We start from the raw sequence: 23427 nt of genomic DNA, 5'->3' as shown, positions 1-23427 counted from the left end.
CTCACTGCATTCCTAGAAAATATGTTCCCAATTACTTCTTTCTTCCCTGTCAAACCTCCAACATTTGCTGTCTACTTGAGGAAAATTGTTCTGTGGTCTACTTGGGGTATAAAAACATCTATGTAAACATTTCCAAGCAAAAATCCTAAGTATTCTAGATTTTGCTCCATATTTGGGAGACATACATATATCATCCCATTGCTTCTTTGTGAATGACTTATTGCTGAATTAATCAAACAGGACATAGGTAACCTCCAAACACTGGAACAGTCTCAGTTTGGATTCAACAAGGGCAGGTTATGCCTACTCAGCATTGTGGATTTTTTTAAATGTCACCAAAGCAATGGATGAAAGCAAAATGGTACACACCACATACCTGACCAAAGCTTTTGACACAATTCCCCACTGAGGCATAGTAGAAAAACTATATAAACTATGAATAAATCCCTATGTCACTGCTGGATTGCCAACTAGCTCATAAATAAGATTCAAATAATCAAAACAAGGCAAGTTGCCTCCACAAAGATACCTGTCACTAGTGGAGTCCCCCAAGGTTCTGTGCTGGGACCTTTCCTGTTTGGCATCTACTTTTCTGAAGTAAAAACAATACCAAAAAGCTCTGGCTGATTAAGTTTGCAAATAAATGCAAGCTAGGACCAGACATTAAATCCACAAATGACTTAGCCATCCGTCAGGAAGGTTTGTCCCAAATAAATAAATGCTGCCAAAATCATGGACTGAAACTAAATGCCAAAAAATTCATTATTGTATCCTTTGGGAAGTCATCTATCCCAGGGTACTACCACACTGACAATACACCCCTAACTGTTGACCAGTTGTTCAGGATCTGGAAACTTATGTGGACAATGACATAACTTTGACCAGCATGTTTTTATTGTTGTAAGAAAGTCATTCTATATTGCACAGCTTATAAACAAAGGGATTATGTGTAGATCTACGGATGTCATTGTCCCCCTTTACTCAGCCTTTGTTAGGCCAGTCATTGAATATAATGCCCCTTTAGCATGTATCTGTCCTAACACATGCAATAATTGGAACACCCACAGAAATGCCTTACTTAAATGTTACAAAGCCTAAACAACAGGTCCTACATGGAACAATTCAAAGTATTATCACTATACTCGGTATCTTACAGAGTGCTAAGAGGTGACCTGTGTCTGGCATACAAGACATCCTCTCACCCATTACTGATGGATTTTCTGCACATCAGCAAGTCAAATGGCATAAGAAATACTTGGTTTAGGGATCTAAACCAATTCTGCAGCATCAACAGAATGGTTTGGAGGAACAGGAATATCTCAAGGAGGATACCACTATTGTGGAATAGACTCCCCATCCACATAAAACAAAGTTCATCCCTGTCCATGTTCAAGCACAACTTAGATCTATGGATGGATAACAGAAAATCTACCCTAGGACTGACTCCAGTACTGCTAATGGACAGAAGTAACTTCTAAATGCTATATCCCTTGCATGGGTCCCCTCAAATTATCTATGGTATGATCCCATGTATTCTCATTAGGGGTAATATACAATTATGGTCCATGGGATGGGCAAGACACAAAAAGGAAAGTTAGCTAGGTCCACAGAGGCAGCTAGCCAAGTACTTAACTATGAACCTATAAGACATATGTATGGCACCCAAGTAGGCAACAAAGTCCAGAAGGCTTAGGATCTTTGCTTGGGAGTATTTGCATAGGTATTTTTATACCCCAATTAGATTTCAAAGATTTTTTCGTCAGGTAGATAGCAAATGTTGGAAGTGTAATGGAGAAGAAAGAGGTAACTGGGAATGTGTTTTAGGGAGTACAATGAGTTGGCAGATATAAAAAATTCCCTACCAAGTACTCTGTCAAAAATACTGGGTGAGCAAATGGCTGTAACTAAGGAAAGGAATCATTTCAACACGGAGACAGGATCTGAATTGCCTAGACATAGTAAGGCCTTATTAAGTTCAATTCTGATGGCTGCCAAAAGAGTAATTACTAGAAAATGGAAATCATAGTCCAAATCAACTGCATTTGAAATACTGAATATTATAAAAGAGATAAAAGAACTGGAAGAGGAATCTTTAGAAAAGGGAAGGAGCAAATTACATACAAATAAATGGAAACGGTATGAGCAATACATGCAGAACAATGTTCAGGAGAAGGAGTGAGGTTTAAAAGAAGGAAGGAAGTCAATATTTATGTAATGTTGGATTGATGATAGTTACAGAGAAAAGATGTGTGATGTATTATGTATGTAAATGAGGAAATGTTAATATGGTTTGTTTTCTGTTATTTTATGTTTGCCTATGTCTTAAGTGATAATTTAACAAAGGTGTTAAAAAAACATAACTATCCTAGGTAACCTAATCTGGAAAACTGTGACTGGCCAGTAGTTTACTGACCCACGGCTGCTGGGCATTATGGTGGGCAACCACTGGCCAACAGGGGTACATACACCCCTACCACCTCTAGCATGGATACCTGGCACAGGTCAGAGAAGGCCATGCCCTCAACCCACTTATCACAGGTTGGTACCCATGACCACGTTTGACGACATTAGTCAACATGACTGAATCACCTAGAGCCAGTTTTTACATTGTCAAGTCACTAGGCCTGACACAGCACTCAATCTCTAATCTGTGGTTCTCCTGTCTTGAGGATACTGCTCACAGCCGATGCTTAAAGCAGTTGGTCTTTGCTACTACTCTTCCTCTAAGGGGCTATCTACAGTATGTACTGCCCACACTTCCACTCTTGGTGAGTTTGAGGTGGAAACACTCATGTTTTTTGGGAGGTAGGAGAAACCCCACAGACACACAAGGGAGAACATACAAACTCCATACATGCATTGGCCAGAGGTCAGGATCGAACTTTTTACTTTATGAATGGGAGACAAAGACCTTTACCATTATGTCAACTGGTCTCAATGTTACTTGGATGTTAATGTAATAAAAAGTTGCATTTAAAAAGGAAATCCTCATTATTTTATTGATTTATTTACATAGGGCTGGGTCTCTCAAAAAATTATGTAAAATCACACACTGGCATCAGGTGTGAAGACTGCTAACTTAAATCCATGGCTGTGTTCAAGATACTTCGCCCTCGTGACCAAACCATGCCAACCGTGGGTAAATCCAGCATTACCCACACCCAGGCGTGGGTTATGGTCATACTACCTCATTTTATTCTGGTCTCAGTGCACCTATACTTTGCTAATTTGTTGTTAAGGAATTACTGCATGTCACATACAGGACTCTGCTGTTTGGATTTTAAAGTGGGAAGGCTTAGGGATTGAACTCTAAGCTGCACTACAACCTTCAGTGCTGTACACATACCATACTGTGTGTCTCACATCACAATACAATGTCTTACAGAGAACTAACTAAAAAGTAAGAGACAAGGCATTCATAAAATAGCAAGACAATTGTAGGATGAAGAATGGTCTTTTTTCAAGTTCATCAGCATGGGGGATAAGTACAGGAATGGAAGCCTTAGTTTTGCTGTACAGGACTCTAAGATGACCTCCTAATGAAACACATTTGCATATTTCTGCAGTGCACACACAGACAGTGCAGAAGAGGACTGGAATCAAAACCACTGAGAGGGTATAATATAGCCCTTGCAATTAGAGAATAAAATGCTTTAATATCAGAACAAGGCTGGGAACAGATCAATGTAATGCAACAATAACAGTATAAAGTCAGCTGGAAAAGCTCAGCAAATTTCAGGATTATGAGACCACAGGGAGCAGTTCATTTCTTCCCCAAAAAACAGTGGTAAATAAATGAATAACTTGTCCCAGGATGTTATGCTAGACAGTGGTAAGAAGGAAAAATACTCATTAGAAAAAATACAGGCAGGAAAAAGGATAAAGTAAACAACTACTTTTCACCTCAGCATGGAATGGAATCAATGTAATTGTTAGTGAATTCTGCTGAATGACATTTCATACACAGATGCATACATAAAACACTCACATGCAAATGCCAACAGAGAAGTTAAATGAACTCTGAGGTTGAGGAGGAGATGAGTTACTCATTCACTCTCTTACCTGCTTTGTCTAGGCAAGCTGTTGTTGCCAGGAGATGTGCTGAAGTTTGCAGGGCTCATGGGTCTGTTACTAAACTCCCTTGGGCTCCGTGGTGAATACGTATTGTAATTGACTGCAGCATGAGGTTTAGAGTAAGAACTTGGACTTGGAATTGGAGATGTGCTCCTTCTGACATCATGCCCAGTCACCTGAAATTCCAAAGTGGTATAGGTTAGAGCTATGATCATATAAAAGTCAACAATGTGGACTGAAAAACGCAACTAATTTCTGTTATCAGGCAGAAAGACAATCCAATAAATGAACACAAAGCACCTTCAGCATCTAGTCATCTGCACTTCAAGCCGTGAAGACATTGGAAGCTTTGCATCTAATTTGATTTTTAATAACATTTTAATTAAACAGCAGAAAACTAAGAAGCAACTATCTTACCTACAGTATAAATAACAATGTTACAACTCATCAGCACCATCAAGGTTAGTGCTGTGACTGACCCAGACATTTAGCTACCATGTTGGATACCAGAAAGTACAGTCAAAAACTGTTATCAAATGGCAGCTCGGTCAGCTAGCAACAGACTCAAACTTATAAATTTCTGTACAGCTGTTTCTGGAAGAATAATGCAGAATACTATATGATTCCTTCAAGCCTCACAATGGACAGGATGAAGACAAACAAATAATTAAGGCAAGAATCAAAAATTTTCAAAGGAACTTGCACCAAAAAAAAAAAAAAAAAGGAGCCCCAAGGACACCAAGAAATGCGTATCAAGGTACATAATTAAAACTTTCAATGATGGATTTAGTCTAAATAAATTACACGAGTAAAAAGAGAGCTCCTAGCTCATTTGTTTACAGTATCCCAAATCATTAAGTGGAAGAACACTCTAAAAATCGAAACAGTTGGGCACACCAAAGAAAAGGGTTCCATATAAACTACAAATAATGTTCCAGCAGAAACAGAACAGAGGATTTTGAGGGAAAGTATGGTGAGAGAGGGCATTAAAGAAGAAATTACTACAGAAGACATGACTGTCTCAGTAGAAGAACCCATAAGTTCTAAAGTTAACATTGCATTAAAGAGACCCAGCAACCCAGTTTTAAATTCTAGATGTGTAAACAGTGGCTTCAACAGTTTTGGGTGTCATCAAGTTACAGACATTATAAACTTAAAGAAAGTCATCAGAGACTTCAAAACCAAATTATTTAAATACAAGTTACTGTTAAATGATAATTCGTATTTGAAGCAATATCTGAACTGCGAACAGGTGCTGTTAGGGAGACCTCTTATACAAATTTCCTAATGGCATTAAAGAGGAAGATGCTGAGCATCATGAACTGGTCCAGCTGTTTAATAAGACTGGAGTTCAGCTTATGAAAATTCTTATTAACTGTAATGACGGGAAAATCTTGGTTTTCGAACAACAATTAAAAGAACTGGATAGTAACATTCTGAAGCATCAAAATACTGATATTAATGAGTACAAGTATAATCTAGTATTTCATAAATTGATAAATTGGATAAACATGTTAAAAGTATTATATCAAGTAAAAATAACGTGAAAGAGACCAGGAGGCTTATGAGAACAACACATCTATTTTCCATTTAGAATTTAAGTGACACTGAGTTTACTAATACAGAGCTCTTCATACTCGGTAAATAATTTACTTTGTTTTCCTACAAATACAGCCAACTTGATAATCTTAATACTGGACTTCAAATTATTTGCCAGGAAGCTTAATTTACATTACTTGTTGAAAGATATGTATTTTTCGAGTAATAATGAAGAATATAGTCACAAAAGAAATTTGTTTAATCCTAAGTTATACAACACGTTAGAAGGTTTTTAAAGACTCTGAAAATTATTTTAGTTTGATATTTGAAAATGTCTGCAATTTTAAATAGCTTAACTTGAATATGAAAGTAAAATATAACAATTACTTACAAAAATGAAGGATGTTACATTTTTAAGTGAAGATAACGGAAATCTTATGGTCGTTATGAAAACCGTAGATCATGCAGACAGGATGAATCATTTAGCAAATACAAAATGCTACAAAATAGCAGATGAAAGTTTTATAAAGAAACAATATAAATATATTGACTTAGTTTTATTAGATTTCTATAGTTAGACATGTATTTCATTAAAATTATTTATTTAAAAAAAAACGGAAAACACAAAAGTGAGCACACTATTTGGAATACCTATAGTATATAAGGATACCGCAAATCTGCTATTTAGCCCTATACTAGTCACCAAGCAAAATAAAATGTCTATTTCATTATTCTTAAACACTTTATTAAATCCTGCTGGGCAATTTTATTTAAAGTATTCCTTGATTTTTTTTTTTAAGATTAGCTGTATCATTAAAGTTTATTGTCACAGAAGAGTTTTTACTTACCATTCATGTTATTAGATCAAGGGACTGACTGTGTGCGGAGTTACTGAAGTGAATTTAATGAATTAAATAATACAGAAATTAACAGTACATGTTTGTTTACAAACTTAGTAATTTCTAATAATTTTTTTAATCCGACAATATAATTTATCAATAAATTAGAGGGGTGGCTATGGGTGCTAGTGTAGCCCCATCATCTGATAATTTTATTATGCCATGCAGGGAAAACGTATTTAGTACTGCATCCTTTATTTTCTTCAGCCAGCTTGTACAAAAGAGATTCACAGATTATTTGTTTTTTCTATGAAATGGAACTAGGGATCAGTATGAGACATTGTTTAGTGACCTTAACAGAAGTAATATTTCTTTTTTTTTGAAATTCACAGCTAGTGGTATTGAAGAAAACATTAATTTTTGTTGGATATTAAGATGGATGTCACAAATTGAGAAGTTATGTACCTACCATAACGTTCCATGTTAGTTGTCTTCTCTCGCCTTCTTTCTTGCTGGATGGGTTCGGAGCCGAACCTCGGCTCCGACTCGGCCTATACTAAAGCTCGAGAGCTAATTTTACTGGCTCGAGGCAACCCTATATCCCATGATACTAGGCGGTAACTACCCAGATCTCGTTTGGTAGCTAAGAAACCATAGCCAATATAGACTCCCCTCTGAGGTGGAGGAGGAGAAGGAAGAACTCCCAAATTATCACTTCCTGAAGCTGTATCTACTCCAGGACCAACTGTCTGAGCTAGGAATAATGCAAGATAAGGTCCCCTGTAAGAAGGGGAAGAACCTCCCGGTCTGTCCAGGATAGGGGGATGGTGGGGCAAGAAGAAAGAAGGCGAGAAGACAACTAACATGGAACGTTATGGTAGGTACATAACTTCTCAATGTTAAGTTGTCAATCTCGCCTTCATTCTTGCTGGATGGGACCGCATCCCTAGCACCTTTATCCTGGGTGGCTCATTGGAACAGACTCTTGAGAACGGCGGAACCAAAATTTGCCCTGTTTCTGGAGGCCATGTCCAATTTGTAATGTGTAACGAAAGTATGAGGAGAGGCCCATGTAGCTGCCGCACAGATAGTGTCTATTGGTAATCTAGTGTGAAAGGCTGTAGATGTAGCCAATGCCCTGGTTGAATAGGCTCTTGGCCTAGAAGGCAATTCTTTACCTCTGAGTTGGTAAATACTGGTAATCACAGAAGACAGCCACCTAGACAGGGTTACTTTAGATACCGGAAGACCCTTTTTATTCTCAGCATAAGATAAAAAAAGTTGATCAGATTTTCTGAATTGTTTAGTTCTGTCCAGATAGAAGCGGAGCTGACAATGAACGTCCGGACAATGTAGTTTTTGCTCCGCCTTGCTTGAATAATTAGGAAAGAGCACCGGAAGATCAATAGATTGATTTAAATTTGTCTGAGAAGCCACCTTGGGTAAAAAAGACGGGTTAGTTCTTAGAGAAACCCTGTCTTTGTGGAACAGTAAATAAGGAGGGTGAATGTAGAGGGCATGAAGTTCAGATACTCTCCTAGCCGAGGTAATGGCGACTAGGAATAGTGTCTTTCAGGAAAGTAACTTCAGGGAACAGGTGGCCACAGGTTCGAAGGGAGGGAGAATCAAGGATGCTAAAACTAAGTTTAAATCCCACTGTGGTGGGGGGTCTTTGATCGGAGGCCTGAGTAAAAAGATACCTCTGAGGAATGCCTTGCAAAGCTTATGGGACATGATGTTGGAGTCCGACAAACCTATGTGAAAACTTGAGATGGCTGCTAGTTGAACTTTCACTGTGGAGGAAGATCCTGAGTGAAAGATTTTGGCTAGGAAATCCAAGACCGAGTGTATTGGAGCAGTGAAGGGATCTATGTTCCTAGCCTTTGCCCAAAAGGAAAAACGTTGCCATTTACTAGTATAGATCCTTCTGGTGGAAGATTTAAGGGAAGCTAAAATAATATCGCGGACAGAATTTGAAATCATTGGAAGCCTGGCTAGGGACGGAAGTGGAGCAACCAAGCTGTGAGGTAGAAAGATTGGAGGGATTGGTGCAGCTGCCCTGATTGATGGGTCAAAAGATCTGGCATTGGATCCAGATGTCAAGGCTGCTCCAAAAGGTAGCGATGCAGGAAAGGGAACCATATCTGTCGAGGCCAATAAGGGGCAATGAGGATCATCTTGGCCCTCAAGGCGGTAGCTTTCTGAATTGTTTGTGTGATTAACGGAAAAGGGGGAAAGGCGTAAAGAAGTCCCCGAGGCCAATCGTGGACTAGAGCATCTCTGGGGGAATGGCCTGGAAGGGGAAAGAGTGTAAAGAAGTTGAGGCACTTGCTGTTTTGAGGTGTTGCAAAAAGATCGCAGCAAGGAAACCCCCACTTCTGAAATATTTTGTCCGTCACCGATTGATTGAGAGACCACTCGTGAGGCATGAGAACAGCTCTGCTCAGCCTGTCCGCTATGACGTTGGACTTCCCAGGGATGTGCGTTGCTATCAGAAACTGCTGAGAAGAGATCGCCCATTGCCAGAGTCTGAGTGCTTCTCGACACAGGGGATATGACCTGGTTCCACCCTGCTTGTTGATATACCATACTACGGACATATTGTCCGTCTGAATTGCAATCGTCCCCAGGGGAAGAGAGTCGTGAAGGGCTTGCAACGTCAAAAGCACTGCTCTCATCTCCAGGACGTTTATGTGCAAGTGGCATTCGAAGGGTTGCCATGTGCCATGGACTGTCCTGCCCTGAAAATGCCCTCCCCCACCCAATCAGGGAGGCGTCTGTTGTGACTGTGGCGACCGGGGGGGGGGAGCAAAAGGTCTGCCTTGATGGACTTGAGGGGAGACCATCCACCAAGACAGATGTTTTCTGCAAGATCGGGTTATTAGGATCTTGTGTGTCATAGGGAACTGTTGGAAGGACCACTGGGAGAAAAGCATCCATTGAAGAAGCCGCATGTAAAAGTGGGCAAGGGGAAGGAGCGTGATGGCTGCTGCCATGAGACCTAACACCTTCAGAACATACCTGGCCTGGACTTTGTTGTTATGAAGAAGGACGTGAACATGACTTTGAATATCTAAGACCCTCTGCTTTGTTAGCTTTGCTGATAGCTGAACGGTGTCCAAGGTGGCGCCTATGAAGGTAATAGACTGACAAGGCGACAAGGCAGACTTTTCGAAATTTAAAGAGATACCTAGCTCTTTGCAAATGTGGATGGTGTAGTCTCTGGCTAAAAGAAGTTGACACCTGGTGGTGGCAGTGAGGAGCCAGTCGTCTAGATATGGAAACACCTGGAATCCATGACGTCTCAGGTGAGCCGTAACCACTGCCATACATTTGGTGAACACTCAGGAGGGCTGTAGTGAGACCAAAGGGCAGGGCTCTGAACTGGTAGTGACTGGCTCCCAGCCTGAAGCGGAGAAACTTTCTGGAGCGCCTGTGCATTTTGATGTGATAGTACACATCCTGAAGGTCTACTGAGCACATCCAATTGTCCTTGCCGAGAAAGTGTAAAATGGACTGTAGCGTGACCATCCGGAACCTTGTTCTTTTTACAAACTTGTTTAGATTGCTGAGATCCAATATTGGTCTCCAGTCCCCTGCTTTTTTTGGTACCAAAAAGAACTTTGAGTAGACCCCAGATCCTAGCTGGTCTGCTGGGGCTGGCTGGATGGCTCTCTTTTTTAGCAGCTTTGATATTTCTAGTGCTGCTTGTTCCCTTAGACTTGGTGGAACGTCTGGAAGAGACCCCATTTGAATCACTGGGGTTTGGATAAGGGGGATTTTGTAACCCTCGGATATGATCGACTGCACCCATCTGTCTTGAGTGAGGGAGAGCCAGGCTTGTGGGTACAGCGATAATCTTCCCCCGACTGCCTCCGAAGGTGGACAGTCGGGCAACACCTCAGGGATGCTGGAAGGGCTTGTCAGACAGGGTTTCTCTGCTACCCTGGTTCTGTGGACCCCCTCTGCCTCTTGGGCGGCGTCTATTACTGTTCCCTTCTCTGCCTCTAGGGGTGAACTGACCTCTTGCGTCAGGCGTGACTCCTTGTGATTTACGGAACCACATTTTTCCACCCTTTTGACCCTTAGGATATGGTCTAGATGGGGTAGAAAAACGGACTCCTACGGCAGAAAGAGTCTTGCCGTCTTGTTTGCATCTGGTCAAAGTATCTTTCACTTGAGGTCCAAACAACGCTGAACCATCAAAGGGGGAGTTAGTGAAAGATGCCTTGAAGGGGTCTGCGAAGTTACAAAGCCGCATCCAGGTGTGACGTCTCTAAGCTACACCTGTGCTCGTGGCCCTACTCACTCCATCGGCTGCATATGAAATAAGCTGCATGGAGGAGTTGACAATAGAATTCAGGGTTCCCAGCTCTGAGTTAATTTTTTCCTGAGACCCAGCAGCTGATGGATCCTGTAGGACTTCACCCATTTCTTTAAGAATGTCTCTTTGAAGACGGGTGAAGTGGCATAGGTAGTTCAGCGACCACATGGCAAAGGTCGCTGATGAGAACATCCGCTTGCCGTACCTATCCATTGTCCTAGATTCCTTGTTAGGTGGATGGATAGGTACTGAAGGATCAGCCAGCTCCTTCTTAGTGGCCGCTGCCATCACCATGGCATCAGCTGGGACACCTTTGGATAAAAATTGTTTATCAGAAAGGGCTGTTATAAATTTAGAAGGCCTCCGTGGGGTGGGTTCCAACGAGTCAGGGACCATCCACGCCTTCCGTGCCACCACATCCATAAGGGGGTCGAAGGGCGGAGACACCCAGGAGGTGGAGGGTCGAGAACCAAAAGCCTCCAGGTAAACTGACTCATCCTCGGAAGGATTAAGGGAAGACCAGTTCCCCCTCTGTTTAAGGATTTCAAGGATGTCAGGGAAGGAGACATCCTCAGAGGGGGACCTTGGGGATCCTTCCGACTCATCCAAGTCGGTGTCAGATGTGACGAACTCAGGGGAGTCCACATGTTTCCTCTTACATGTCCTCTTACACGGGGGTTCACCTGATGGATCAGGGGAAACCTTGGAAGAGGAGGATATTCCCAATGGGGAAACCTGAGGCGTTGGGTCTCGATGGCTGGGGGCGAGAGAGTAGGAAGAGACATCAGCAGGCACTACTGTGGGAGGAGCTGATGGAGCTGACCGTAGAGCAGGCACTGGGGCCAGTACGCTCCTCATGACCTCGAAGGCGCCCCTGTCAGGCAGGCTAGAGAGCTCCCGCTCCGAAGAGCTAGGAACTCCAGCCGGCACCGACAAGGATGGCTCCGAAGCCAATGTCGGGGCCAAACACACCAATGCCGATGCTCCGAGAGGGAGAACGGGATTGGACAAGGACAATGCCACTCATCCCCTCGGAGCCGGTGAGAGAGTCCTAGCGCCCGGATCCCTCCACCATGGACGAGATCGGAGCAGACAACGGGGCCGAAGGGGGAGGTATCAGCTCCGATGTCAAAACGGTCACGGCTCCGAGGAGCTCCGGCTCCGAACACTGGGGTAGAGTCGAAGGAGGAATAGTCTGCCGTATGGATGTAGCTGCTGTCTGATGAGACGGGCTATGAAGCATTTGGGCCAGTGCCTGGGACTTTAACAGTCTACTTACCACTCTCTCAAGGTCATGATCGAAAAGTCTGGAAGACCGAGAGGAATGGCTCCGATGGCTCCGCACCGAGAGTAACGGTGACTTCGGAGCCGAATGTATGGACTCCAGTGATGGAGATCTGGACCACTTTCGTGCGGAGGGCATCAGGGTTAATGGAGCCGATGGAGCCGTAGACACGTCGGCTCCAGCCGGAGCCGACTTTGAAGACAGTCTTAGAGGTATCGGCTCCAGCTGGAGCCGATGCAGGTAGCTACGATCCTAAAGTATCGGCTCGTAGATGATGAACCACCATCCGAGGGCTTAAGACTCGGAGCCGACGGTTTAGGTGGTTTCGAAGGCTTCCCTGGCACAGACTTAGCCGGGGAACCTTCGGGCTTTAACAAGCCCCTTAAAATCAATTTATTCCTGCGCTCCTGCAGGACTCTGGGGCTAAAAGCATGGCACACTGAGCAAGAGTCCTGCAGGTGCAGGGGTCCCAGGCAATAAACACAAGAAGTGTGACCGTCTGTCAGAGACATCTTCTGACAGCACGAGTCACACTTCTTGAAGCCTGAGACCTTTGTCTCCTTCGACACTGAAGAGTCGAAAGGAAAAACCACAGTTAGGAGGACACACACACACCCCAACAAATAGGGATACAGGGATACCGGGGAACACACAAACAGCAAGGAATCCTTGTGAGGGAATTAAAATAAAATGAAAGGGTCTAAGGCCTAACCTAGGGAAAGGGAGTATGACAGGGATAAGGGATAAAAATTAGAGACTAAACTTAAAATTTAACAGAAAATAGCCTATAAAGGACTAAACGGTATACTAGGGGAAAAAACTAAGGAAATACTAGGATTTTAGTGGGGGAAAAAAAAAACAGTCACTAACCTGAGCCGGTAAAAAGAGCAACCTCACTAACGTAAGCGGCAAATGAGATCTGGGTAGTTACCACCTAGCATCATGGGATATAGGGTTGCCTCGAGCCGGTAAAATTAGCTCTCGAGCTTTAGTATAGGCCAAGTCGGAGCCAAGGTTTGGCTCCGAACCCATCCAGCAAGAATGAAGGCGAGATTGACAACTTAACATCATATTTTTGTAAACATACACACACACATATATATATATATATATATATATATATATATACATATATACAAAACATATATATATATATATACACACACACACACACACACACACACATACATATGTTGTTTTTCTTTTGGCTTTTTCCAGTTAGGGGTCGCTACAGGGGAACTCCGGTCCGCTAATGATTGGCAGTTGATTTTTATGGTGCCGAGGTGCCAGCCCGACGCCCAACCTTCAACGAAGGCACGCCCATTCACTCATGTCTTTCGAATGCCACTTCACCGTGGGGAGAACATGCAAACTCCACACAGAAGGCGCTCCAGCCGAGAATCGAATGGGAGAACCTCTTACTGTGAGGTTCTGTAACCTATTAGGTTCATAGGTTCATAGGTTTATACTAGGCTATCTGCCCAAGGGCATTTACAAGCCTAGCCCATAGTTATGTGGCTTTCGCCACCCCTTTAGTTTGAATAAAAACTATGCCTATCATTTTGCTGTGCCTCTGTCAAGCAGTGACGCTGAAGTAATCCCTGGGGTATATCTGCAATCTCCCATCCATTGGTCAAGATTCCTCTTGAACAAGACCAGAGAGGTGCTCTGCCTCACATGTACCGGGATTTTGTTCCACAGCATAGGGAGTCCCTGGGTGATGAATCTGTCCCTCCAGCACGTTCTATTTATAACCGTGTCAAGGTTTAAGTCTCCCGCCCTTGTGGTTCTGAGGGATCTAGATTTTTTGAGGTGAAGCATATTCATCAAATCTGGGTTTGACATGGCCTTATATGTCAGGCACAGGTCACCTCTGAGCAAGCGGTATGAGACTGAATAGAGCTGGAGTTCTTTCAGTCGGGCAGCATAAGACATATTTTTGAGACCCTTTATCCTTTTGGTGAGGAACTTTTGGGGCCTTTCAAGCTGCAGCAGGTGTCTGGTCAGATACATTGCGAACGGGGCATTGTACTCAATCATAGGTCTAATAAGTGATGAGTACAGGGGGACGATGACCTCCCTTGATCTAGATGTGAATCCCTTCATGATCAGGTGGGTGATATAGAAGGTTTTCCTAACTACTTTAGCAACATGAGTGTCAAGCGAAAGGCTACTGTCAACCTGGGTCCCCAGATCTCTGATGACTTTTCTGTGCTCAGTGGATTGCCACCTATATGGTAGCTAGGGGTAGCCTTGTTTTTCCCAAAGGGTATGACTATGCATTTTTGGCGTTTAACTTCAGGCCATGGCTCTGGCACCAGTTATCCATTTCTGTGAGGCCCTTCTGGAGGATATCTGTGTCAGATGTGTTTTCGACTATGGCCCAGTTTGCAGTCATCTGCAAACTTTGTCAGCCATAACCCTCCTGTGTTTGCTTGTACTTCAGAAAAGTAGATGCCGAACAAGAGTGGACCCAGGACTGAGCCCTGTGGGACACCACTTGTGACAGGCTTTGAGTCTGACATGGCTCCAGCAACTCTGACCCTGTGGGTTCTGTCACTTAGCCAGTTTGCAACCCATCTTGTGATGTATGGGTTTACATTCAAGCTGATGAGTTTTTCGATGATACCTGAGTGGGGTATTGTGTGAAGGCCTTTGCCAGGTCGAGGTAGGCTGTATGGACTGCCTTTCCCTCATCAATGGCCTTGGTGACTGTCTCGAAAAAGTCAACCAAGTTTAAGAGGCAGGATCTGCCTTTGACAAAGCCAAACTAGTTGGATCCAAAGTCTGCAAGTTCCCTATGTCTTTATTTATGAGTTCCATTATGATCCTCTCCATGGCTTTGCAGATAAGGCTTGTCAAGCTAATGGGGCGGTAATTTCCAGGGTCTGTGGAGGCACCGCCCTTATGAAGTGGGACCACAGTCGCCGTGCGCCACTCCTTGGGTACGTATCCTGAGGTGAGGCTAAGATTAAACAGCTGTCCTAACTGTGGGTTTAATTCCTCATTGAGTTCATGAAGCACACAGCCGGGGACACCATCCGGTCCCATGGATGCTGTGTTTTTGCCTTAGTGAGGGCAGTTCTCACCTGGGCGTTGGAGATGTTTGGGGGCTACAATCCTCTGGAATAGATATCTCTCCTTTTGGGGAGGGGAGAAGTTTGCACTGAACCTGTCAGCCAGTATGTTGGCAATGTGTGTAGGTTCAGTAATTTTCACATCATTTTGAACTAATTCTGAGCATATCTGGGAGTTTCCTCCTAGGTTTCTAACATAGCTAAAGAAGGCCTTATGATTCTCTTTAGAGTCCTTGGCGATTTTTCTCTCAAAATTTGCCTTGGATGATTTTATGAGAGCTCTTAGTTTTTACTTATAATGATCAAAGGTGTCTTACCTTTCAAGGATTTTGCTCTATCTTGTAGTAGCTTCCTCCTTTTGTTGTAGAGCTTGTTTATGGCTGGGGTCCACCAGACTGGACGCTTGCCTTTGGTACAGAGAGTCTTAGTTTTGTTTGGGATTGCCTGATCCATGCAGTCCTGTAGGTGCTGGTAGAAGGCATTTGTAAGTGATTCAGCGGTTTGAGTAATGTTTACCACTGGCTCAGGGGCCTTAAAGGAGACCACACTAGTTTTTAGAAGTGTGAAATCGGCTTTTGAGAAGTTTTTCACTGTGGTCTTTTTGTTTCAGGTGGGGCGGGATGAGGACCTCCAGCGAGATTAGTTTATGATCTGATCTCACCAGTGAGGGGTATACTTCGGTGTTGAACATTTTGATCCCATGTTCGTGATGATGAGATCAAGTATGTTTTCTCCTCTTGTGGGGATGGTGACTAGTTGTTCCATGGCATTTGAGTTTATGAACTCCAGGAATCTTTGGGTTAGAGTGTTCGGGCTTGAGTAGTGTTCCCAGTCTATATTAGGGTAGTTAAAGTCACCTAGTATGATGGTGTTTGGAGATACATTTATCCTCCAATGTTTTCAGGAAGGCCATGTGAGGTTCCTGAGTTTGAGAGGGTGGCCTGTAACATGCTACAAATTGCAGAGCAGTCTTGCCTATGGTTAATTGCACCTGGATGGTCTCCGATGCATCATGCGTTGCCACCAACCTTGAGGTGTGGGTGTCCTTTATGAATATGGACACCCCCTCCTTTCTTGGTGTTGTCCGGATTTTGGGGCGGAACGCATGATATGAGGTGAAACCTGTTAGTGCTGGGGTGCTCTCAGGAGCCTTGAACCAGGTTTCTGTCACAGCACAGACATCGATGTTCTCCATATTGAGAAGGGCCTCGAGTGCGTGCATCTTGAGATTGAGACTTCTGGCATTGAGCAGCATTACCCTTAGTTTTTTCCTTTTTGGTGTTCTAGGGTGGTAGGTTTAGAATTTGAGCCTTGCCTAAAAAGGCACTATGGGGTGGCAAGAGCCTTTGCCAATATCCGGAAGCCCAGGGTGACAGGTGCAAGCCGTCCCTTGGAAGCAGCGTGGCTTGTCCAGCATGTCATCCCAGGCAGACAGACATTGGATCCCTTTGAATGACACCAGAATTTAAGCCAATTATTAAAGCTGATCATCTTATCACTGTAGTGTGGCATCATTCTAGGTGAAGGTAGGATCCTGCTCGAGGTCAGGGTCATACCTGCCTGGGCTACATAATCAGAGAGCTCCTCGATGTCCCTTCTCATGTAGTCCAAGGCGGTACCTCTCCGGTCGTTGTCACCAGCGTGGACAATGACTGAGGCGTACTTGTACCTGCTGTTGAGAGACCTGAGTGCTTGCGTTATGTGGCGGATTCTAGCCTGACAGGCAGCTTACTGTGACCTTCTCTTTACTCAGTCTGGTGAGCGGGGCGTCAGTGTGTCTGACTATGGAATCACCAATGACAAGTGTGTCTGGCATTTTGTTTGGCCTTAAGGGCTGTGACTGTTTGACACTCTGACTGTGTGGTCTATGTGTTGCATGTGTTGGGTCGTGAGGTGGTAGTTGTTTGGGTGTCTGCTTTGGTGGCCTCTGCTGTTTTGGTAAATTTTTGATCAGAGCCTCCGAGTATGTCTTTGTGTGAGTATGTGTATGATTTGAAGTTGTGATGGTACCATGTGTGACTGGGTATGTATTGTGTGTGGTTACCTTCTCCTCCTGTCTGGTCTTGCCAGTCCTATGTTGAGAGAGCTCAGCCTCCAGTTTGGCCGTATAGTTGCATCTCTCGCATGTATTTGTGTTTTGTGGGAGAAGGAGAGGATTGTCTGTGTACATGAGGCAGTTGTAACATTGCCTCAATATTCCCAGGTTCACCAGTTGAGCTGGAGAGGACACTAGCAACTGATCCCTCGACATACTAGAAGTAGTAGATAAAGAGACTTTCAAAGGACTCCGGGGGAAGTGGGTTTTAGGCTGGTGGGGTACTATCTATAATAAGAGTGCTTTATCAAGGTGCAAGTACTGTAGGAGTAAGTGCTAGGCTTTACAGATAGAGAATAGTCTACTTGGGAAGCAAGTAGAGATGAACTTTTCAGTTATAGGATATGCTGGTTAGATCAGCAGTACAGCTCGAGGAAGGTAGTTTTAAGGGAAAATTGGAAGAGTGGAATTTAGATGGATCAAATAGTTTAACCTTGTTTAACCGCCGCTGCTCTTGTGTGCAACAGTGGTAACTCCGCGCTAAATCGCGCTTACGCACGTTTAGCGTGTTTTATAGCAGGGGGCTGAAGGGAGCTAGGAATTGGCCCAAAACGACGAATGGACTACTAGTTTCTGGCTGAAACTTCACCAAATCAGACAAAAAGGCCGCTCAGTGCTTCCCACTCCCACTGGTAAACAAAGAAACTTCCCTCCTTCCTAATAAGGCAATGGATCAGTAACAGGAACTAAAAACAAAGCCCAGGGATCAGCAACTCTGAAACTGGACTACTCTAGTTCAGTAAGGCGGGAAAACAAGAGATTTTTTTTGTTTTATTACAGAGACAAGGAAAAAACAGACAGTAATTGCTGTAAATCGGCTAAGCACTTTAGTGTGTAGCCTACAGAAACAATTTGCAACAATTAGTAACTTAAAGTGCAATAAACAGTGTAAAATGCAGAAATCACTTAAAGTAGCAATAAAACAGGCGAAATGCAGTTGCTAGCTTAAATAACATTGGGAAAGCCACAAAAAATACTTATATCTGGTAGAAAGTCACTCTTTTAGCTCTCTGCTGCTTGGATCACTCTGCAGGCCACCACGAGGATCTGTGCTGAGTTGGTACAAGCTGGAAAACGCGTGTTTAGCGTGTTTTATAGCAGGGGGCTGAAAGGAGCTAGGAATTGGCCCAAAACAACCAATGGACTACTAGTTTCTGGCTGAAACTTCACCAAATCGGACAGAAAGGCTGCTCAGTGCTTCCCACTCCCACTGGTAAGCAAAGAAACTTCCCTCCTCCCTAATAAGGCAATGAATCAGTAACAGGAACTAAAAACAAAGCCCAGGGATCAGCAACTCTGAAACTGGACTACTCTAGTTCAGTAAGGCAGGAAAACAAGAGATTTTTTTTTTTTTTTATTACAGAGACAAGGAAAAAAACAGACAGTAAATGCTATAAATGCTGTAAATCGGCTAGCGCACTTTAGTGTGTAGCCTACAGAAACAATTTGCAACAATTAGTAACTTAAAGTGCAATAAACAGTGTAAAATGCAGAAATCACTTAAAGTAGCAGTAAAACAGGCGAAATGCAGTCGCTAGCTTAATAACAGTGGGAAAGCCACAAAAATACTTATATCTGGTAGAAAGTCACTCTTTTAGCTCTCTGCTGCTTGGATCACTCTGCAGGCCACCACGAGGATCTGTGCTGAGTTGGTACAAGCTGGAAAACGCGTGTTTAGCGTGTTTTATAGCAGGGGGCTGAAAGGAGTTAGGAATTGGCCCAAAACGACCAAATGGACTACTAGTTTCCGGCTGAAACTTCACCAAATCGGACAGAAAGGCTGCTCAGTGCTTCCCACTCCCACTGGTAAGCAAAGAAACTTCCCTCCTCCCTAATAAGGCAATGGATCAGTAACAGGAACTAAAAACAAAGCCCAGGGATCAGCAACTCTGAAACTGGACTACTCTAGTTCAGTAAGGCGGGAAAACAAGAGATTTTTTGTTTTATTACAGAGACAAGGAAAAAACAGACAGTAAATGCTATAAATGCTGTAAATCGGCTAGCACTTTAGTGTGTAGCCTACAGAAACAATTTGCAACAATTAGTAACTTAAAGTGCAATAAACAGTGTAAAATGCAGAAATCACTTAAAGTAGCAGTAAAACAGGCGAAATGCAGTCGCTAGCTTAATAACAGTGGGAAAGCCACAAAAATACTTATATCTGGTAGAAAGTCACTCTTTTAGCTCTCTGCTGCTTGGATCACTCTGCAGACCACCACGAGGATCTGTGCTGAGTTGGTACAAGCTGGAAAACGCGTGTTTAGCGTGTTTTATAGCAGGGGACTGAAAGGAGCTAGGAATTGGCCCAAAACGACCAATGGACTACTAGTTTCCGGCTGAAGCTTCACCAAATCGGACAGAAAGGCTGCTCAGTGCTTCCCACTCCCACTGGTAAGCAAAGAAACTTCCCTCCTCCCTAATAAGGCAATGGATCAGTAACAGGAACTAAAAACAAAGCCCAGGGATCAGCAACTCTGAAACTGGACTACTCTAGTTCAGTAAGGCGGGAAAACAAGAGATTTTTGTTTTATTACAGAGACAAGAAAAAACAGACAGTAAATGCTATAAATGCTGTAAATCGGCTAGCACTTTAGTGTGTAGCCTACAGAAACAATTTGCAACAATTAGTAACTTAAAGTGCAATAAACAGTGTAAAATGCAGAAATCACTTAAAGTAGCAGTAAAACAGGCGAAATGCAGTCGCTAGCTTAATAACAGTGGGAAAGCCACAAAATACTTATATCTGGTAGAAAGTCACTCTTTTAGCTCTCTGCTGCTTGGATCACTCTGCAGGCCACCACGAGGATCTGTGCTGAGTTGGTACAAGCTGGAAAAACGTGTTTAGCGTGTTTTATAGCAGGGGCTGAAAGGAGCTAGGAACTGGCCCAAAAGCGACCAATGGACTACTAGTTTCTGGCTGAAACTTCACCAAATCGGACAAAAAGGCTCAGTGCTTCCCACTCCCACTGGTAAGCAAAGAAACTTCCCTCCTTCCTAATAAGGCAATGGATCAGTAACAGGAACTAAAACAAAGCCCAGGGATCAGCAACTCTGAAACTGGACTACTCTAGTTCAGTAAGGCAGGAAAACAAGAGAATTTTTTTTTTTTTTTTTTTTACAGCGACAAGGAAAAAACAGACAGTAAATGCTATAAAAACAATTCACATGCAGTGCAAGCTGGCACACTTGAGTATGTAGCAATATTAGTCCACACACAGTATGAAAAAATGTAATTAAATTAAAAGGACTAAAAGCAAGTGCAGAAAGGGTTTATTAGAGAGAATGCGGTAAAGAGAAGGGACTGGGGAGTGTCCTAGATCAAATCTACAGTGGGCGGGCACTGCAAAAGCCACCAAATTTAAACTACATCCAAGAACAGGGAGGGTGGAAGACAGTTTCAACAGAGCTAGATCTGAGAAATCAGTCCCAAGTTATAACAACCACAATAAAATGAAGGAAATATACTTAAATCAGCTTATGTCCAGTTGATGTATGCAGACAAATCTCAGTAGCAGCAACTCTACTTAAAATGATTACCAGAGATGTAACCAACACAGGTTTTAAAGTTATCAGAAAACCCCCAAGCTAATTAACACTTAAAGGAATTTCAGAGCAGTGTAACAACTAGTGCAGAGCTTCAGACACACACACAAGACAGTTTCAACAGAGCTAGATCTGAGAAATCAGTCCCCAAGTTATAACAACCACAATAAAATGAAGGAAATATACTTAAATCAGCTTATGTCCAGTTGATGTATGCAGACAAATCTCAGTAGCAGCAACTCTACTTAAAATGATTACCAGAGATGTAACCAACACAGGTTTTAAAGTTATCAGAAAACCCCCCAAGCTAATTAACACTTAAAGGAATTTCAGAGCAGTGTAACAACTAGTGCAGAGCTTCAGACACACACACAAGACAGTTTCAACAGAGCTAGATCTGAGAAATCAGTCCCCAAGTTATAACAACCACAATAAAATGAAGGAAATATACTTAAATCAGCTTATGTCCAGTTGATGTATGCAGACAAATCTCAGTAGCAGCAACTCTACTTAAAATGATTACCAGAGATGTAACCAACACAGGTTTTAAAGTTATCAGAAAACCCGCCAAGCTAATTAACACTTAAAGGAATTTCAGAGCAGTTTAACAACTAGTGCAGAGCTTCAGACACACACACAAGACAGTTTCAACAGAGCTAGATCTGAGAAATCAGTCCCCAAGTTATAACAACCACAATAAAATGAAGGAAATATACTTAAATCAGCTTATGTCCAGTTGATGTATGCAGACAAATCTCAGTAGCAGCAACTCTACTTAAAATGATTACCAGAGATGTAACCAACACAGGTTTTAAAGTTATCAGAAAACCCCCAAGCTAATTAACACTTAAAGGAATTTCAGAGCAGTTTAACAACTAGTGCAGAGCTTCAGACACACACACAAGACAGTTTCAACAGAGCTAGATCTGAGAAATCAGTCCCCAAGTTATAACAACCACAATAAAATGAAGGAAATATACTTAAATCAGCTTATGTCCAGTTGATGTATGCAGACAAATCTCAGTAGCAGCAACTCTACTTAAAATGATTACCAGAGATGTAACCAACACAGGTTTTAAAGTTATCAGAAAACCCCCAAGCTAATTAACACTTAAAGGAATTTCAGAGCAGTTTAACAACTAGTGCAGAGCTTCAGACACACACACACAAGACAGTTTCAACAGAGCTAGATCTGAGAAATCAGTCCCCAAGTTATAACAACCACAATAAAATGAAGGAAATATACTTAAATCAGCTTATGTCCAGTTGATGTATGCAGACAAATCTCAGTAGCAGCAACTCTACTTAAAATGATTACCAGAGATGTAACCAACACAGGTTTTAAAGTTATCAGAAAACCCCCCAAGCTAATTAACACTTAAAGGAATTTCAGAGCAGTTTAACAACTAGTGCAGAGCTTCAGACACACACACAAGACAGTTTCAACAGAGCTAGATCTGAGAAATCAGTCCCCAAGTTATAACAACCACAATAAAATGAAGGAAATATACTTAAATCAGCTTATGTCCAGTTGATGTATGCAGACAAATCTCAGTAGCAGCAACTCTACTTAAAATGATTACCAGAGATGTAACCAACACAGGTTTTAAAGTTATCAGAAAACCCCCAAGCTAATTAACACTTAAAGGAATTTCAGAGCAGTTTAACAACTAGTGCAGAGCTTCAGACACACACACAAGACAGTTTCAACAGAGCTAGATCTGAGAAATCAGTCCCCAAGTTATAACAACCACAATAAAATGAAGGAAATATACTTAAATCAGCTTATGTCCAGTTGATGTATGCAGACAAATCTCAGTAGCAGCAACTCTACTTAAAATGATTACCAGAGATGTAACCAACACAGGTTTTAAAGTTATCAGAAAACCCGCAAGCTAATTAACACTTAAAGGAATTTCAGAGCAGTTTAACAACTAGTGCAGAGCTTCAGACACACACACAAGACAGTTTCAACAGAGCTAGATCTGAGAAATCAGTCCCCAAGTTATAACAACCACAATAAAATGAAGGAAATATACTTAAATCAGCTTATGTCCAGTTGATGTATGCAGACAAATCTCAGTAGCAGCAACTCTACTTAAAATGATTACCAGAGATGTAACCAACACAGGTTTTAAAGTTATCAGAAAACCCCCAAGCTAATTAACACTTAAAGGAATTTCAGAGCAGTTTAACAACTAGTGCAGAGCTTCAGACACACACACAAGACAGTTTCAACAGAGCTAGATCTGAGAAATCAGTCCCCAAGTTATAACAACCACAATAAAATGAAGGAAATATACTTAAATCAGCTTATGTCCAGTTGATGTATGCAGACAAATCTCAGTAGCAGCAACTCTACTTAAAATGATTACCAGAGATGTAACCAACACAGGTTTTAAAGTTATCAGAAAACCCCCCAAGCTAATTAACACTTAAAGGAATTTCAGAGCAGTTTAACAACTAGTGCAGAGCTTCAGACACACACACACAAGACAGTTTCAACAGAGCTAGATCTGAGAAATCAGTCCCCAAGTTATAACAACCACAATAAAATGAAGGAAATATACTTAAATCAGCTTATGTCCAGTTGATGTATGCAGACAAATCTCAGTAGCAGCAACTCTACTTAAAATGATTACCAGAGATGT

General features: G+C 42.5%; 1 protein-coding gene across 4 annotated transcripts in view; it reads right to left on the bottom strand.

Moving 5' to 3' along the window:
* Positions 1-23427, bottom strand: part of PDLIM2 (PDZ and LIM domain 2) — a 3176635-nt gene that overhangs the window by 552579 nt on the left and 2600629 nt on the right. For all 4 annotated transcript variants that reach the window (XM_044082921.1, XM_044082925.1, XM_044082922.1 and 1 more), the window contains one exon: positions 4063-4250. In XM_044082921.1, the coding sequence (XP_043938856.1) occupies positions 4063-4250 (188 nt within the window). The remainder of the gene's footprint in view (positions 1-4062; positions 4251-23427) is intronic.

This window comes from Protopterus annectens, chromosome 9.part0 (genome assembly GCF_019279795.1).
Source record: "Protopterus annectens isolate FY-2018-M chromosome 9.part0, PAN1.0, whole genome shotgun sequence".
NCBI lineage: Eukaryota > Metazoa > Chordata > Ceratodontiformes > Protopteridae > Protopterus > Protopterus annectens.
The sequence above is the reverse complement of the archived record's forward strand: the minus strand, read 5'-3'. Positions and strand labels throughout refer to the sequence as shown.